General features: G+C 39.6%; 1 protein-coding gene across 2 annotated transcripts in view; it reads right to left on the bottom strand.

Moving 5' to 3' along the window:
• The window catches only part of si:dkey-71h2.2 (low density lipoprotein receptor adapter protein 1), a 29,495-nt gene extending 17,930 nt beyond the window's left edge, over window positions 1-11,565 (bottom strand). For both annotated transcript variants that reach the window (XM_036147480.1, XM_036147479.1), the window contains exons 1-2: window positions 11,429-11,565; window positions 7,428-7,540 (exon numbers count right to left, since the gene is read on the bottom strand). In XM_036147480.1, coding sequence (XP_036003373.1) covers window positions 7,428-7,540; window positions 11,429-11,524 — 209 coding nt within the window. In that variant the 5' untranslated portion in view covers window positions 11,525-11,565. The remainder of the gene's footprint in view (window positions 1-7,427; window positions 7,541-11,428) is intronic.
• Window positions 11,566-20,190: the final 8,625 nt, after the last annotated feature.

The raw sequence follows: 20,190 nt of genomic DNA, 5'->3' as shown, positions 1-20,190 counted from the left end.
GCTGACACTCATTTGCAGCTTCACTCCAAAGAGGAGGGGGAGGGTACTAAAAAAGCACAAAAAGTAATTTTAAGATCAACTAACGAGCATGAAATCAGCGATGCTCGCATCGCTCCCTCTCATTTTGTTTGCTGGCTTGCAACACTGGCGCATGACCCACATTGCAATGCCCAGGACACCCGGCTCTCCCCACGCTCCAACTTATATTTGGGCTGTAATTGCGTAAAAAATGCATAGAGAAAATGCTGAGAGGTTTGACCTATTTAATGCTGAAAAAATAAGTGTGAAAGCAACAAACTATTGCAACTGCTCAATATAAACTCAGCTATTACCAGTAACCAGTTTCTGTTTGCTTCCCAAGTCAAAAAAAAAAAAAGGAGTTACAGTCCATATATGTTGGTTCACACGCATGGCCAACACAATATAGAGGCAGTGAAGGCAGCATGTGTAACAATTTATTTTAAAATGTATGATTTTATTTAGAAAATCACAATAATAGGACTCTAGCGACAACATAAATCTACAACTTGCTTGCAGTTTTGTGTTTGTGTGCTTGGAAGAAATTACTTGTTTAAAAATTATTACCCATCAAATTATTAAAAAATTATGTATACAATAAGAGTAAAAGTCATAATTTTTGTTCTGTTTTGGTATTTATTTGGGGGTGGATGGACATGACTGTCCTCTGAAGGGAGAACATGCAGAAAACTAAAGGCCACCAACTGCGGCCCAGTTCCAACACGTAGAAACAACAATCAATTAGCTTGACCCTTTGGCGTGCACTAAGTAAATGTTTTACGTACTAAAGTCATTAAGTATACAGACAAAATTATTTCAGTTTAGTCAGCAGAAGTTTGCGTTCTTTGCTGTGAACTTGAGTTTTCAGATTCACTAAACTATTAAAGAGAAAGAAGCTTTACATATGTTATGTTTTGTTTAACACACACACACACACACACACACACACACACACACAGGTTAAGAATAGCAATGTAAAATGGTACTGTAAACTACATTTAGATGACTATTATAATTTAAACAAAAACAGGCTCCTTTTTCAGTGGAGTCGGCTTGTTTTTCCAGTTCCTGTGGGGATATTATCAACAGGGTTGAACATGACATTGTAAACAGGGTACATGCATCCCTGTCAAATCAACTGCTTATAAGCCCAGATCAGAAAGTGTTTGAGGGTTTGTAAAGATTTTTTATTTTAAAAATACTTTACTTCTGAACTGCAGTGCCTGTAACTGGAGTCAGCGCCTTTAACAAAACATTTATGGTTGCTTTGCCTCAATTTCTTAAGCTGCTATCATACAGTTTCTGATCGTGCCAAGCATGTTGATGTGTCTAAAATGGCATTTTACTTGGATCTAAACAGGGAAAAAAAGGAGCAGGTTCTGTGAACCATCAAGCTCTGCCATGCATTTAAAGCATTTGTGTTGATTGTGATGCACCTGTTTTTTGTGTAGTGCATGTTTATTAGAATGACGGGTGTAGGATTGACAGTCAGTTCTGCTTCAGTACACGGTACTAACAGCACGTTATGCAGTGACATCGCAGTTTCTCTTTTTCTTTCACTTCATGATCGCAATCTTGAGTTGAAAGGTCTTACTTTGCTAAAAAGTATATTAGGGGGCCCCAAAGTAGCTAAAATATAAAAAGAATTAACACAACACCATCTGCCTGGTGAGCCACTCACATGGCTGCTGATGTTGCCTTATTTTTAACTAAATATTTGGCAGACCGAGATGACTGAAACGTCATGGTATAGCATGAAATTAAGTAACATTAAGTCATTGCTGTAACAGTTTTGATAGAATATAGGCACATTTTTGTAGCAGTGAGTTGGGGTTTTATATATAAAAATTGGACAGTACATAACAATAAAGATAATTATGAGAGATTATAGTAAAGAATATAATTTATATCTAAAGTCCTATTGGCAGTTGGTGTCAAACCTTAAAAAAGGCAATTAAATGTTGGGGGGGAAGAGCTAAAATAGACACAAATTAAACTAAAGGATTAAAAGAATAAGACAGAACAGATTTAAACATGTACATTCAAATACAGCTATATTGATAGTTCTAGTTGTGAAGTAGACATGTTTAAGATCTTTGCTAAAAGAAATAATATATGGTCACACATTTCAGAAAACACATTTTATAGTGTTATCCAAGCTTAATTGTTCCTGGTTATGTTATGCGACAGGTTTTATATAGGGAGTTTTATGTAGTAAGTTTAGGGCCCATTTATAGTCTGTTCCTGCAAGTTTTACAGTTGCCCTTCTGGTGATTTTATGTTATTTATTTATTTTTGGCATTTGTAGCATCTTCAATTTCAAACATGATGTCCAAAAGAATCTGTGGCCCTTTAGCTTAGCAGGAAATCAAGAAGCATACAGGAGAAATATTAAAACAATATTGGCTTAAGGCCACATACTTTTTTTTGCCACTGAAATGCAATGCAAGCACACAATAGTGTTTTGGGAGTACAGTTTTTTTTCTCTTCACACTTAATGATTATCTGAGCTTCTTGGATTCAAGTTCATACCTCTAATCACACTCAATGAGAGACCCCAAGTTTTCAAACAATTACTAACTGTGCTATTCAGAAAAAAGGTCAGACTGCCCCTCCTGTTGGAGCCTCATCAAGCATCCAGCATGCTAAGGTGAGTAAACCTTCACCTGTGCAGTCAGAGTGTGAGCATTGTGTACCTTAAATAATAATATGGAGTTTTTGAGATTACAGCTTTATAGGTTTCTACATATATTTTATAGAAGTAATACTTATGTGCAGTACATTATTTGTGTGTGTGTGTTTGTTTTTGTACTTGCAGCTGAGTGAGAACATTATTTGCTCATTTTACTAGTAAAGTGAGGAATTTGATGTAAAGTGAGGACCCTTTTTCTTTGGACCTCGCTAAGGTCTAAACCTAATTGACACCTTAGTGTCAATTAGGTTTTGGTTAGGGATATACTGGGAAAGGTTAGGGTTAGGGACAGGGTATAGACTTTACTGGAACATCTAATCCTATGCATCTAATGAATATACTGCAAATATGCCAACACAAACACCATCATGCAATAAATATACACTACGCTTAGTACCTTTTTAAAAACATCAAAAGATAAAAAGAAAAAAATACTAATAATGCCAACGTTGTGACAACAAATAACACATCAGTGTCCTTCAGCTTGAAATAACAACATATATATAAAAAAAACTTTACAGACAGCATCACGCTAGGCCCGAACAACAAAAGCTGAGCTGTCAATCTGCATCGTATCGCCGACGGAGCCCCTCTGGACTGAATGCCTTTGATCTTTTCTCAGTGTAGAACACCGGCCTGTGTGAGGCAGAAACTGAATATCATTGGAAATATTTATATATTTTCAGAACAAAGCCTCAACCGAAAATCTGACATCAAAGCCAAAAACATTCACTATAAACTGCACAGAAAACACCTGCTGTTAAAGCAAAAAAAATTTAGTTTCAAGGTGGAAAAATGAGAAAAGCAGAGCTTCCAGTATAGTGCAGCCGTCAAACAGTCTAAAAAACAAATAAACAAAAGAAATTATTTCGGAGGCTGTTCCAGAGCGCTGTCATATTCTGAAGCTTCAACTGCAGATATCTGACAGCAATGTGCATCATTAAAAGGTGGGCTGTCAGTCAGCATTTTGGCTGTTTTTATTCCTTTGCCCTAAGACCCGCCTGTTCCGCTGATTGATATGCTGCCTGGTCACTGAGAGCTCTCATGGGAATATGAATGATTAACACGTAACCAGATGGAGGCTGCAAACACCCTCACAATGTTCCTCTCGCTGGGAGGATCAGTGTCAGCTTTTAAATGAAGGATGTTTTTATTTGAAACAGGACCACTGAGAACAGCATCAGCTTTCAATACCCGGACATAGATCAGGTTCATCGCAGTAAATAAAAGCCTCCCAAAGTGGTTCATACCCAGGATCAAAGCAGCCAGTCGTTGCCTGATCCAGTGAGTTGCTGCATTGATCAAACTCCCACATCTCCACTCAGAACCGGAGGTCTGATCTCTGCAAGCTCTAGTAACAGGTTATATACTCAGTGTTTCTATTCTGTAGAACAAAAGGTACATTTTCTCTTTTACGCATTTTCTTTAAACAAGTTTTAAAAGAACATACACTTTGAAGTGTTTTTCATCACAATAACACAAGTTTCCAATAATAGCAACATTTGTTTGTGAGTTATGTGTCTCATCCATTAAAAAAAAAAATAAAAAATAATAATAATAATAATAATAATAATAATAAATATATATATATATATATATATATATATATATATATATATATATATATATATATATATATATATATATATATATATATATATCAACTTTACACAAGCTAGCTCCAATAGATTTGAAAAGAACACTTGTTCAGGGCATAAGTATTGGTATTTCGGCCAGGATTTGAAAATGCAGATAAGATCAACTCTTGGCCGAATCATTATTGACAGCAAAAAAAAATATATATGATTCAGTGTGTACCTGACCGAATAGCCTGTTACATCTGTTACAGTCCAAAGTGGTTCTCGAGGTTCAACTTCTGTGATCATCCGCCTGCAGCCCAGATTTTTGTGACCGTGTGGACTGCATTAAGATAAAACTAACTAAAAAGGTAACGGCAGCACATGACAGAAATAAGACCTACTGTGACATGAAAAAGTGTTTGTCTCCTCATAGATTTCTTCTGTTTTAGGTTGTCAAATAAATAATAAATCAGACAAAGATCCATCTAAGGTTTACTCCAGCTTGTCCTTGCAGGGTCATGATAGGGCTAGGCCCTGTCTCCGGTGGTCATTGTTCAGGTTAAACCCTGGACATGACACCTGTTCTTCAGAGAGTGATACAGAGATGCAAAAGACAAAAAAAATAAAATAAACATGCACATACAATGCATACCAAGGAGTAGTTTGGAGAGACCAAATAACCTAAGAGTCATGTTTTTGGTCTCTGGAAACATGCTAACTCCATGCAAAAAGTCCAAAGCCTGGGATTCAAACCCCTGACCTTCTTGCTGCAAGACAGTGAAAAAGTAATTATGTCTCTGTTCAATAATTAATTAATTGTGATCAGATCAATTTTGACCAGCAACACCCAGGCCTGATTACTGATAGACCTTCAAAATCAAGAAATCTGATCTTTCTGACTGGTCTGAAATCTAACAACTTTTCAGAGGAGTGTAACACGCAATCAAACAGAATGGTCTATTGTTCTGGCACGGCCTTGCTGCTTCAGTAATTGGTTGACTTGCTGTAATTGATGGGACCATGAATTCTGTTCTCGTTCAAAACATCCTGAAAAAGAATGATGTTGTTTCATGACTGAAAACCCTCCAACAGGACTAAATGAAAACAATCCTGCAAAGAGTGGTCCAAAGTTCCTCCACAGCGAAGTAAGAGATTAATTTCTAGTTACTGCAGATGCTTGATGGCAACCGATTTCAAAAAAGTGGCGCGAGCTGTTAGCTTTAGGGGGCAATTCGTTTTTTACATGTGGTCGAATAGTGGAATAGATTTGAAAACTGCATTTTGCGTTTACGTTGGTCATCTCTGTCTGATATTTACATTAGGTTGATAATCTGAAACATTTGTGGCAAGAACAAAAGTTGAGCTGCAGTCAAACATTAAATTTCTCAGAATAAATGAAAACATTTAACTTGAATCTGTGCATCAACACTGCATTGTTACAATTTAAGTAACGTGTATAATAAAGATGTGTTTATAATAATTTTTTATTGGTTACAATCCAGTCACAAACATAACTACAAATCGGGTATGGGGTCAAGTCATTGAGAAGCTCCGCAACAAAATAGGAAAGGTTGAAATCATTATGTCGGATGATCGTTTTTAAGATAAAACAGTCTAATCCTGCAGGTGAGGGACACGACTGGAATGGCCTGTCAAGAACAGAGTGAATGGAAGGGCTGCAAAATGTAACAAGTATGGGATTGGACATGTGGCTGGATGCTGTGGGTGGTGGTCCTCGCTGTCTTGGGTGTGGGGGTCTTGTTTCCAGTACGATGCACAATGCATTAATGTCTGCTTTCTACTCGCCCACTAAGCTGCCCCCCGGAGGAAAACAACTCGCCTTACAGAGGGAGAGAACATAAAATGAACACAACAAATACAAATAAATTACATACGTGGTAAATATACAAGTTGTATACTCATAGGCATGAGCCACAGAGCTTTCCAGAAACTAAACACACAGCTTGTGTAACCAAGCGGTTTCCTCTCGAGTTGCTATGCTCTATAAACAGTCTTGATTTGATCCTGTCTTATCTCTCCACTCACCCCTTTCACCCTCCACTTGCTGTCTTACCACAAGCGGTTTATGCGCAAGAAAATAAAGACACAAGGCGGCGGTGTCAGGGAGGGTCTTTTGGGGAGGTGGGGGTGGGGTCTCATAAATGAGGATAAATCCATCTTCTGTAGACAAAGACATTGTGTGTGGCCTGATTCAGGGTGTGGGCAAATTACCCATTATGATATAAGTAGTAAAAGGTATTTCCAAAAAGAGCATTTAGGGAAAAAAAAAAAAAAAAAAATAGATCAAGGACCAAGCCATTACACCTGGCCTGGGGTCTGCAACAGCTGATAAAACGATTTAGAGCTGTACACAGACACGCTGACAGCATCCATTTACACACACACACACGTTATCCGTCTTCATCTCAGACATGTTCAGGCTGTAGCTAAGAACCACTTGAGGCCAAGCTAAAACGCAAAGCACCAATCAGTGATGAGAATTCAGCTATGCAGGGATGAAGCACATTCTTTTTTTTATTATTGTTAGATGGCACTAATAAGGGTCGGCCTTTACTGACAACAAGAGACAGCATTACAGACCTTTAATGGCTATCTGCAACCTTTCCATTACCAGTTTGGTCAAAATTATTAATCCCACCCCAGATTTTAGACTTTAGGAAAACTTTTCCTCAAGACGGCTTGTATAGGAACCGTTTGGATGAGGGACTGAGTGCACGGCTGTGCAAAAGTTGTGTACAATCTACATGAGGTCATTATTATTGTTCTTCTTTTGTGCATGCAGGTTAGTTCAGAGCTGCAAACAGTTCACGCTGGAATCAGATATAGGCAGCATTTTAAAAGTAATGGGAATTACAAGAGATAAATCAGATTTAAGAAAAAAATGGAATTGCGCATTAAGACTTACAGTGGAGACGTAGCCTTAGATACCAGAAAGTTACATTTTGAACACCACGGACTTCAGAATTATGCAGTACTCTGTGATGATCTATAACTTGGCGTGGACATATCCCCTAAAACCTGAAGAAAACACATTAAAGTCTGCAGTCGAAAAGCGACGGAAGCTAGAAGCACTTAAGGTGTGCGAGCACATTTGGAAGGCCCTGCAAACAATGTACCTGTATATTGAGACGTTCTCGATTAGATCTGCAGTCTCTGTGTCTGAGATGATTATGCCCTTTGGAGACACCGTCAGGGTTACCTTCCGAAACTTCTTGGCACTGGCTCTGGCCTGTGGACGTGAGAGAAACAGCAACAGAAATAAGGATCAAATGCAGAAAACCTTGCTTCAGGTACATAGAGAGCTACCCTTTCAGACTGATGGAAATGTGAAAAGGCAATTTCTTATATGTAAACTGTCACAATGTACTTCTGAATATGGTCAAGTTGCTTGCTTTGCCCCCAGAATATGGGGTGAAATTTATAAATGGCGACAGAATGGGGGGAAGACTGGTGCAACGTGTAGCCCAGAGTGAGCACTCCGGGTCGGGCTGGCAGCCACCGACTCCCCCTGCTGCTCTGCGCCATCTGGGCTTTCAGTAAAATCTGTGGTAGTGCTGAGCTTGTAGTCCGTGAGAGCGCCTGTTGACAATGACAGTGACCGACCTCTTTCCCGTACAATTAAAACGCAAACAAGAGCAGTTTAGAGCCTCACTGAAGTAATGACAGCCAAATGGGCACAGGAGGGACTGAAAAGGAAAAAAAGTCTTCACGTATATTAACTATGCGCAGGGTTTACGTACAGGTACCTTTAATCAACCAAAAACGAGGTCTTCTCCAGGACAATTAACAGTGTCATCACTGCAAAAATTTATCTAAAAATACGTAAAATGTTCTTAAAGTTAGTGTATTTATCCTTGATATGAGTAGGAAAATGGATTATCTGCCAATGGAATGAGTATTTTGACCCCTAAAATAAGATAATTAAACATCCTGCACTTGAAATAAGATTATGGATATGAGTTGTTCCTATTTTAAGAGCAAAAATCTTATTCCATTGGCAAATAGTCTTATTTACCTGCTCAAATCAAGGACAAATACACTAATTTTAAGAACATTTTACTTATTTCTTGTTCTGTTTTTGCAGTGATGGCAAGCTGAAAGGGACCAAGAGTATCTTGAGGTGATCCAATGAACAGTAGTTTCTGTTTGAGCTGTCATAATAAAAAATATTTATATATTAAATGGAGGGCAGGAGCGCAGTAACTGGGCAGCAGGAGCTCGTTCATGTAGAAACATGGACAATTTTTGCTGCCCAGTTACAAGTGTCATGCCACCAGGCAAAAACCAATCTGTCAGCTTGAGATATGCCAAGTCCAGACTATTTCTGTACGTCTGGTGCCGCTGTCTTGTCTCATCATGTCTGAATGAAGCGGGGAGCAAAATGGGAAAGTCCCAAATGTATTCAGTTTTCCGGTTCAGGTGGACCGGTTGCCAAGGGAACGGGCAAAGACAAAACCGACTTTTATTTTTCCGCCCTGGTGTAAGATCGACTGAATTTTAATCCCGCCATTAGGCTTGATGCAGGCTCTACTTGATAAGCAGAGGAGGTGTGATTAGACTGCCTGAGGAGAGCTGTTCATTTTGCAAAAAAAAAAAAAAAACTTTGACAAAATAGAAGCAACTCTGCTTGGTGATATCAAATGATTATAGTGGTTGGGGTTGCATGTATTTACATAGAGGAATCTAGCACTGAGTTGTTGTTTTTTTTTGTTTGTTCCCCAGCACTGTTCTGTATTCAGCTTCATCCGTATCGCTTTCCATTCTCACCAGCTTCCTTGTTCCTGCTATAGAAGTCCATTCTAAAAGCATGATGATGCCATGTTGTGTTTCCCTGTGTGTTCAGTGTAATGTGCACTGAGAGTTTTCCACCACACACAGCATTTTACATGTAGGTAAAAAAAGCTCAGTTTTGGTCTCTTCTAACCAGAGCACCTCAATGTACATTTTTGCATAGTCTGTTGGAAACTGTATATGGGACTTCCTATGCCTTTCTCTCAACAATAGCTTTCTTCTTGCCACTGTGGTTGCCATTACGCAACTGATCCCATCAAACGATTCGCCTTTCTGACCCTTAAATCTCTACAGCTCCAAAAGAATTACTGTGATCTTCTTGGCTGTTTAAAACTTAGTTTTTTGCTTTTCTTGCTCATCCGGTGATTTGGATGGGCATCAATGTTTTTGGCTGATATGTACCAGCAATATAGCCTCGTGAGACCATCCTGATCTCGCGAGCTTTCAAGGTTTCACTCGCAGATCAGTCTGGCTACTCTCCGTTAAAGAAAATTTGGAGCCGTTCACCAAACGAACGTCCAATCAGCGTTGGCTTTGAGGCGGCTTGAGGTGTGACGCAACGGGAAGCGCGTCAGTTCAGTCTAAAGAACATGGCGGCTTCAGCCGATGAAACTAGCGTTAGCGTGGCTATCGAGCAAGTTTTATCGGAATTACAGAGTATTTCTTTGCTGAGCTAACGAGCCTTTACCTGCAGCAGCAAGAGTAGCTTGGCTTGTGGTTGTGTTTTCGTCGTCGCTCGTAACAGAGCGACGACGAATCTGATTGGTTTATTTGGCCCGTCTATCACCAACATAGGCCAATCAGCTAACCAGTATTTTCGCCCCTTCCCAAAATTACTTCAACGGAAGGTTTCCAGATGGATATGCGGAGCAAATCTATCTGGCGGAGTCAGGTAACCAGCAATAGGGCTGATTCGATTTTTTGGACCAGTGGCGCACATAATCTGTCAACATCAATATTTTTACTCAACATTACTATCACATTTTTTAATGATTTTCTTAGATATTTTTGGCAATAGTTATCTGATAAAATATGTGTATTGATTTTCATTTAATGTACCACCGCTCCAATCTGGAAAGTATGACATTATCAGCATTGGTCTAAGAGCAGTGTACTGTTCTGTGCTCATAAAGTAAAGATACCTTATTAGAATCAAGCCCTAAAGATTTAAAAATGGGATAGATTGGAAGTGTGCACAGGGCAAAAAAAAAAAAAAGAAAAAAAAAAAAAGAATATACCACAGTAAAATCTAATTCTCTCTGTAACTGGTTCAATAATCCCACTAAGACCTTTAACTTGTGTAGGCCAGTCACCAACATACCAGCTGATAGTATCAATGTATTTTTTTTTTGGGGGGGCTGGCTGAATAAACATAATTTCTCAACTGAGATTATTCTTGTTGATTAAAACCTAATAAATCTTAAAATAGGGACAAAATACCATTGGAGTCCCAACAGTCAGCGACACACATTATAGTAGACTGAACTGGTGATATATTTATGGATATGAACCGGACCCATTTGACTTATAAACTGCTTTTATATGGCACTTGTTGTGAAATAGCGCTATGGTGATATTCTGAATTGAACGAAATAGTTGAAATTTCTCAATTTTCTCATGAAGTCTACTCGGAGTGATTCGAGTTAAATCTCATTGCTGAGTTCTGGCATGCAAAATAGGATTGTAGAGGGCTGTGGGGAGAGCCACCATAGCTGTTAACTAATCTTTCATGTCTGTGTGAATATGTGCATGCACTGAGGTTTAGCAGCTTAATTTCTACATCTGCATCGTATCATTTATTGTTCCCCTATACACAATATAGCTAAGCCTGTTGCACTAAATTACTCTTTTCCTAACTCTTTATCGAACTTTGGTGATAAGAAATTGTGCTTGAGCACCTCAGTGAAACGCATTAATTTTAAATTTAAGCAGTACACTTAGTTTCCTTTAAGTGCACTATAGTCATCATGTGCTGCCCTACCTTTCTTAGCATTTTATTTGTGATTTTGAACATTCAAATTAGGTCTCTTCAACGCTCCTTTGGTTCTTGCGAATGCCTGAAACAGTATATCAAACTACTAAAGCTACCATCTGCTATGCCTGATTTGACTAGTGTCCCCATTCTGTAGCTTAACCCAAAGTCCCAGGTTTAAAACTTAAAAGAGCAGTGACCTTCTTACTTTAATACACACCGAGGTTTGAGCGAATAGCCAGTTACATCTGAGCCCTTACCTCCCCAAATGCACCCAATAAGGGGCATATCTACAAAAGCCAATGCAACCGCAATTGTTCCAGTTTTCTATCTTTAAACCAATCAGAAACTCACCGTTGCAACGATTCTTCGAATGGCAGCTGAGGCCATGTCCTCTCCTTTAGGTTGGCCCACCAGGGTCATACCAAGATACTTGACATTGAACACCATCCCTTCCAGCAGGGTCTCCTTTGTGTCCGTCCAGTTTTCTGGCAGCTCTGATTGGACAAAAATGACAGGAAACCCACAAATTAAATCAGTCTTCTGACAGCGCTTCATCAGGGTAGTAACAGGGTTGGACCTAATTAATGAGACGGGTTCAACGAGACGCTCTCGCCAAACAACTGCACAAAACGTGCATTCATATCTAGTACCTGTATGAGCACACATGATTATGTTGTATAATTACAACACATCATCATTTCATAAAAATACAAAAAAACAGGTGTTAATGATCCAGTGGAAAGGAAACAAAGAACAACATTCAGCAAAAAAAAAAATGACATTCATTTGTATAGGCTTGCATTGCAGCTTCAGAATCAAACTACTGTTTTAAAGAGTTCATTGTCAAAATTTTTGCTATTTATCAGGCTGTTAACATTTTACAAAGCATTAATAAGCAGCAACAAGGCAGGTAAACTAGACCTTCCATCTGTCAATGCAATATTGCTTTTGCCAAGAAATTTCTCACTTTTAACCATATCTCACCATTTTGAATAAGCCTACCCAACTTCTTGTTAATGGCTTACAAAGTGTTTACAGCTGCATTTTTAAATCATTCAGTAACTACTACTTGTTTAAAAAGTAGAGTTCCTGACCTGGAGAACATACCAAAGGGCAGCAGGGGTGGGAAAACATACAGAATTAATCAACAGACTACATCAGACCGAGGTATGAAACATCTACTTGTTTAATCCACAGCAAACCTACCTTTTATTTAAGAATAAGATTTGCCGAAACATTCAACAACTCTATAGTCAGCACTTAAATTATTGATTTTCAGCAGTTTGCTTAATTTTTTTTTTTTCATTTAAATAATTTACTTTCCATAGAACCCACCTAATGGACTGGACGGAACAGGAAAATGTAACCTCAGCACACAGTGTCCAGCATTACAGAGCATTACTGGCAGGGCCGGCCCGAGGCATAAGCGAACTAAGCAGCCGCTTAGGGCCCCCTGGTGGCCAGGGGGCCCCAAGCAGGGGGCCCCAAAAACGATTGACCAGGCCCTGGTCAATCGTTTTTTTTTTTTTTTTTTTTTAAACAATTAAATAACTTAAACAAGTGATATAAATGAATAAATGAATGAATATCAATTAATAAATGAACATTTCAAGAAAAAAAAATTTCTGATTCAACCGCTCATGCGCATTCACTTCGCGACGGCAGCCGCGATGGCGCTGGCGGCTCGCGGTACGCGCGCGTGCATTGACAATTCACGCTGGCGCGCACGTCACGTTAATAGGAAGGTCTAAGCCATGTCACAAAAAAGGATGTATCCCTCTGGTGCAGAAAAAAGAAAAAGAAAAGGAAAGAGGAAGAGAAAAAAGAGCAAGATAAAGGTATGTTTGCATGATTATTTACGGACCGATATATTTTGTACAGCAGCAGCACAATTTGCACTCACGTCACTGAAGGTAACAGCTAGCTCGTCGTCATAACTCATGTCGTGATATTTATCAGCCATCCATCACCAGAGCGAAATCCCCACCATTAACAGTGAAATATTACCCGTTATTAATATACATTTATCTAGGTAGGTGTGTATTTCATGTATTGATACATATCGGCGAGGGAGACTATGTTTCTCGGCTGGCCTGGCCTGGGAACGCCTGCTTGGGATTCCCCCGGAGGAGAGGGACGTCTGGACTGGGCTTCACTATTGAAGCTGCAACTCCCGCGACCCAACCCCGTATAGGCGGAAGATAATGGATGGATGGATAGATATCGGTTTAAGTTGGAGAAAACACAGATGCCAGCTTAGCTAGCATGCTGTTTGTGTTGAAGTGAATCTACTACCTTCATAGAAAAAGCACGTGCGCTTACGCACGTGCTTTGCACATGCAGAGAGCCTCTCTGCTCTAAGATCTTTGGTGGGAGATAGTATTTATCTTTATTAGAAAATATACCAAAAATGAAAATAGACTGCAGTTTTATTAATATGGTGGTGAGTGATGACGCAGTGCTTTCCTCGTATTTAGGCTGCAGTAGATCACCATGTTAAGTTTCCCCCATATGGCAATTATGCCTCATTTGCCAATAAATTATGAATTGTTAGGTGTGGAGTTTCTTGTGGTGCAAGATGGGAAAATAAACTCATTCTACTCAATAAACTATGCATTATTCAATGTTTTTTTCCCCCCAGGAACACTGTTGAAGTACTTTGGAGAACAACCAACTTTACCTTCCCCTAATGTTTCATCTAGTGTCAGTGCCTTCACAGCTGATGATGCAGCAGGTGAGGGTTTTCTTGATGGCAAATGTTTACATAGCCTGTTAATATGACATCAAACATTTAGCTTTTTATTTATTTCTTTATTTTTTGTTTGTTTGTTTGTTTTATCATTGCAGGTTCATCTGCTGCACAAGCGATGTAAAAGCGAGGAGCAGTTACATGCGCCTGAAAGCGAGGAGCAGTTACAAGCACCTACATTCACCGATACGTTGGTTTCAAAATCAGCCGGCATGACAGGTCTGTTAATCTAAAAGTTTTTGTTTGTGTTGGCTTTACAATAACATTTTCTGCTATGTTATTTCATTCTTTTTTATTAAATCTAATGTCCCTACAGGTCCTTCTACATCTGCACCCACTGCTATAGATTTACCATCTACTGCCTCAACAAGCTCCAGCTACCAAGAGAGATCAACAGCTCCTCCAATTGACCCAGTTGAATGGTCAGCATTCCTCTCAGACTTAGAAAGGACTGAACTGGTAAGAAGAGGGCCAGTGCCAATCAGTGACACCTCTACATTCCCCAAGAAATCAGATGGACGAAGCTTTCACTACCACTACACATACAGACAATTAGTTAATGGGGAAAAAATCAAGCGAAGCTGGCTAATTTATTCAAAGAAAAGTGATGCAGTTTACTGCTTCTGTTGCAAATTATTCTCAAGAAAGTCCACAAAGCTGGTCAACAGAGGGACTGCGTGATTGGGTAAATGTAGGTGCTTTGCTGAAACAGCATGAAAATAGTCAAGATCATTGCAATAATATGTGAAGTGGAAAGACTTTGCCCTCCGTCTTTCTAAGCAGAAGACTATTGATGCAACAGAAATGGCCCTTTTGGATGCAGAAAAGAAATCGTTGGAGAGATGTTCTTATCCGTTTGATTAGTATCATTCAGTCTTTGGCAGAGAGAAATCTTGCACTCAGGGGGTCAGTTGACTACTTTGCATCAGGCCAACAATGGGAACTTCCTTAAAGAGGTGGAAACTGATGGCAAAATTTGACCCGGTGTTAAAGATCACATCAGACGAATTGATAGTGGAATGCAGCACAACCCATACCTGGGTAAGACTATCCAGAATGAGCTGATAGAGTGTGTCAGTGACAAAATAATTGAGGTAATGGTGGCAGAAATCAAGGACTGCAAATATTATTCAATAATTTTAGACTGTACACCTGATGTTAGTCACCATGAACAAATGTCTGTTGTGGTGCGCACAGTCACTCTGGGCACAACACCAGAAATAAAAGAGCACTTTTTAGGATTTCTGATAGCTCCAGAATCCACTGGCCTGGTTTGTCCAATCTAATCCTTAACAGGCTTGAGGAATTGAACATCCCTTTTTCAGGATTGTCGGGGGCAGTCCTATGACAATGGGGCTAATATGAAGGGAAAAAACAAAGGTGTGCAGGCTAGGCTATTGGTTAAGAATCCAAGAGCTTTTTATGTGCCTTGCAGTTCCCATACACTAAATCTGACAGTGTCAGATGCGGCTAAATCATCAACAGATGCTTCTTGTTTTTTTGGAAATGTGGAGAAGGTGTACAATTTGTTCGCTGGGTCCACTCAAAGGTGGGACGTCTTACGGAAGTTTGTTGACATCACGCTCAAATCCTGGAGTGAGACACGCTGGGAAAGCCGGATAAAAAGTATTGAAGCTTGCGGTCGGTTACCAGTCAGAGAAGGTGAGAGAAGCCCTGCTAGAAGTGAGAAGAAAGCAACTGACCCTGTAGTGGCTGTTGAAGCCAACTCCCTAGCGGAAGAGATAGGTTCATTTAGGTTCCAGATTTGTTGTGTTGTCTGGTATGACATTTTGTCTAAAATTAACATCACGAGCAAGCTTCTACAGTCAACAAACATGCAGCTTGATGTAGCAGTTAACCTTCTAAAAAAGAACAAAGGTGAACTTATCAGTTACCGAAAAACAGGCTTCTGTGATGCACAGAATCTGCTAAAGAAGTTTGTGAGCGGATGAACACAGAAGCAGTGCTGAAAGAGAAGCGATTGCGTTCTACAAAAGGCACTTTGCCTATGAGGCTGCAGATGAGCCAGTAGTGGATGCTATGAAGAGGCTTGAAGTGTCATTTTTTTAATGCTATAGTGGATTGTAGCATTCAGTCATTGGAGGATAGATTTACATCTATAGTGAGGTTAAAGATAACTTTGGGGTGCTGCTCAATTTTAGGGAGCTTGATCAAAAAGGTCCGGTAGGGAACAATGTGAGCTTCTTGCGGGAAAAAAACTCTCTTGTGGAGAGGAGGCTGCTATTGATGGTAGCGCACTGGCATTAGAGATAGAGAGTCTTCCTGAACTTCCCCAAACTATGAAGACTGCCTTTGAGCTTCTCACATACCTCTCACAAAATGAGATGTTTTGAGCTTTACCCAAATCTTTGGATAGCTCTCCGGATAGCCTGCACTCTGCTGTGACAGTTGCCTCAGCAGAGAGGGCTTTTCCCAGCTCAAATTAATAAAATCATATTTGAGATCATCAATGGCCCAGGAAAGACTAAGTGGACTTGCAGTCATTAGTATTAATAACAAAGTTGGCCAAGCAATACCCATCCAATGATGTCACTCAGTGATTTTGCATCCAGAAAAGCTAGAAGGAACGATTTTGAGGCATTTGTTGTACAAGTCATTGTTGAACCCTTGCTATTCTTATGTTTGCTTCCTTATTAAGTATCTGTTTTTTGTAACATTCTATTTTGACTATATTATTGTTTGTTTATTTTGGTTTTTATGTAAAATATTGCACATTTAACTGCACATTTTGCATTTTTATTTAATATGTTTGTATTCAAAAGGTTTAATAAAGAAAGTATTGTAAGTATTGTTATTTTATTTATTTTTGTAATAATACATTAGCATAGTGTATTCATTTTATAATATTCTCTATAACATTATAGTGTGACATTTGTGTCAGTAATGTGCTAGTATAGGTGATTCTGGCATGGTGGGAGGGGGGGGGCCCCCAAATCAAACTCTGATTAGGGCACCCAAGAGGCTCGGGCCGGCTCTGATTACTGGCACCAAATCTCCACGTTGTTTGAGCCATCTGTCACTGGCAGACCCCATGCAGCGGTGAAGGCGACTAAAAATCCTTCCTGCGCTCCTTCCAAATTTCTGAATTATTAACCATTGTTCAATCAAACTGTGGAGGCTGGTCCAGAAGCAGGGGGCACGTTTGGTGGTAATATATGCAAATGCTCTGGGTAAGTAGTGGTCAGCATAGAGCACTGCAGGTTATTAGGCAGCAGTGGGTGAACAACTATGACTTTAAATATAGTACACACACGCGTTTAGCTCTCAGGAGGATTTCCTTGCAATCCCAATGAACCACAGAGGGAAAATGCTCTTTCTCTGTAGGTGAGGGGTCAAATCAACAGCTATAAATACAGAAATGTAGAAACACTTTGCAGTGAACATGGCTAATGTAGGTAAAATAAAAAACACCTGCCGACAAACTTGCTTGGCTGCCATTCCTTACATTATATTATCCCTGAATTGTTTATTCATGAATTTCCGAGGTTCATACATTTTTATTATCATGATCCATAATCATGTAACCTAAGGTTAATAAGTGTGTGAATCAACTGGTCTATTCAAATTTCAGCAACATTAGAGAAGATTATCTTTGATTCACAGAAAAATAAAGGAAAATATGTTTTACTTAAAAAAAAGGGCTATATGGAGCTCTGATCAAACTGAAAATTGATAATTGAATTCCAACAGCTATCAAAGACCAAAAGGATTTGTATAACAATGAAATAAATGTGGATGTGGCTGATGTAAGCAGGAGGCTGAAAGCAAGTTAACGTTCATCCCAGTGTTCTTCATTCAACAACATCGAACAGATGAAAACGTTGTGCATCCATAAGCCTCCGCTCAGCAGGCAGCATGAGACTTCAGCAGCAGCCCCCCAGATTATGTCAACAGCCATTATTTTGTGAACTACTGCTTTGCATTAATATCAAAGAGGAACAACAACAAGGACTTCCAGTACTTTCCGTGTAATATTCCATACATTGGCATTATTCAAAGAAAATATACCAAAATCTATGTTTTATATAAGAAAAGAAGCATTAATTACAGCAGTAATAGCAACGTAGAACTTTTTTTTTAAGTTACAGTTTCATATTATCGTTGTTTTTTTTTCGTTTCTTGTGAACTGCCAGTTAGCTGGCTGAAAGAAGGCAACCACAAATTTGCCTACACACAAGACTTACAATTTCAGCCCTAAAGAATATTTCTGGTTGTACAAAAGAGAAGATGAGGAAACTAAAGGAAAGCCACCCATCCCTCCTGTTTACATAAATTAATGCTGTTTAAAAAACCCCACTAGCTATGATCAATACATTTATTTTGCAGCTAGCAGCAGCCTGGCTACCCGAACAGTTAGCCCAACTAATAGCCAGTTAATTTCACATTGTTTGAACTCCAGTGTTACTCTTCAAAAAGCAAAACATTAAAACAGTTTATACAATTCTGCCAAATTGACATTTGAACTCTACTGCAAAATTTTGCAAATGTTTATTCCTCACTTTTTAACTCTGTGTATAAATGTTACAGGAAATATTAATATACTGTAAGAATCAATATGTTATGATTTTAGCAGTGGCATGATTTGCTCTATATAATACAAATATATAGATTTATGTTTTAAATTTCTGTGCAAATACCATCATACAATGAAACCTTGGTTTTACTGTAACGCAAGGTTATCATGCCTTGAGAATAGCAGCCAAGGCCTTTCAACTGTATGATTGTTGGGTTTTCCAAAAAAGTAAATTTAAAAGCAGTTTAACATAATTTTTTCATTAAAACTTTCAGGTTTCTAGGGTCTTTGGACCCATCGACACACCAACCCCTGGTCAAAACATTTACAGCAATGCAGGTTTTATCAAAACGTCCCCAACACTGCAGGCATGCTGTAAGGGCTACAGTCCATGTTGCATCTCACTAGGAAACACCCATGAATTATTTAAGAGCTTTGTGTTGAGCTGCAGGGTTTCCAATATATCACCCCCCCCCCACCCACCCCCCACCCAAGAAGAGCGCTTAAATTTTTAATAATCCAGTGCAAGAGGGACTGGGACTGATAAGAGTGACAGGAAAAAGGGTGGCTAATTGGATTTTAACATGTTGAAGAAAATCCTCAAGGAAAAATTATATTTGTGCCTTTTGAACTTCAGAGGGACGTATGTGTCCACATGACCTGAGTGCAAGACCGTTAAAGCTCAAACTCATCTAGATGATTCAATTTAGAGATCAGGGAGGAGTCCATTGCTTTCGTGGAACGGATTTGACATTTCTGTGTTTACTAAAGTGGAGCCTGGAAATAATTTAATACCCAGCATATGCTGGCAAAGGCACTGATTCTATTATGTACACATACACAAAAAAACAAGTCATTGTTCTGACAGCCTCCATGAATCAATGCACAAAGACAGCGCGCGCGATGCTGATGACATTTTACCACACGGAAGCCTCAAGTGCATTCGCATTAAAGTTACAAAGCCACTCAAGTGAGCGAAGGCGCCACGCTGAATAAAACTAAAACGGGTGCGGAGCGCGGGGTTGGCGCGTGTTGCTGCGTAATGGCACCATGTGCTCTTCACGCCTTCAGGTACGTGCAGCTGTTGTCATTGAGCGGCACATTGTAAGTAATTTGCTCCGAGAAGTCAAAATTGCACCCGGGTGGATTCTACTTGGCTCGACACCTACGCTGGTGGTTAATTAAAATCACAAACAGAAGCACACAGCCATACACGCAGGAATAAATAAGAAGAAGAAAAGGAACATCTGCGCAGGCAAGCAGAGTCCTCGAGCTACATGCTGGAAATTGTTTAGTGAGGAGTGCTCTGGGTCGAAAGAAACAAAATTATAACGCCGCCCTCTTCTTTTTCCCTACAGGTGATTTGGTAGGACAATATTTAATAGGAGAAAATAACACGGCTTAACGCATGAGTGAAGAAGAAGTCGGCTTGCCCTGAGGACCCCAGCGACACCCCCTCATCCTCCTGATGTATCGAGTCGCCTCCCTGTTTTACTCATCCGTGGAAGTAGAATTGGGACGCCACCTTGAAAGGAAAATAGGCGCACAATGAGGGAAGGTTGTGGGCTGGGATCGCGTGGGTGACAGGGAGGGGCGCGGGAGGGGGTGGATGAAACTGGTTTGACGGTCTGCCTTAAGGGGACACCAAGTAGTCTTTGCGTTCAAGCTCTTATCTTTTCACTGCATGCTTAATCTGTCCCCCTATATTACCTTTTACCTTTTGGATCCTTGCTTCCTCTGGGCTCTTACTGCAAACAAAGTATGAAAGAAAACCCCAGCTTTCCCAAGTGCCTAAGAGAATATCTAACGAGAACCCCTCCGGGATGATGG

The sequence above is a fragment of the Fundulus heteroclitus genome, chromosome 15 (assembly GCF_011125445.2).
Source record: "Fundulus heteroclitus isolate FHET01 chromosome 15, MU-UCD_Fhet_4.1, whole genome shotgun sequence".
In the NCBI taxonomy this organism is placed as follows: domain Eukaryota; kingdom Metazoa; phylum Chordata; class Actinopteri; order Cyprinodontiformes; family Fundulidae; genus Fundulus; species Fundulus heteroclitus.
This window is presented reverse-complemented; position numbering and strand designations above follow the sequence as displayed.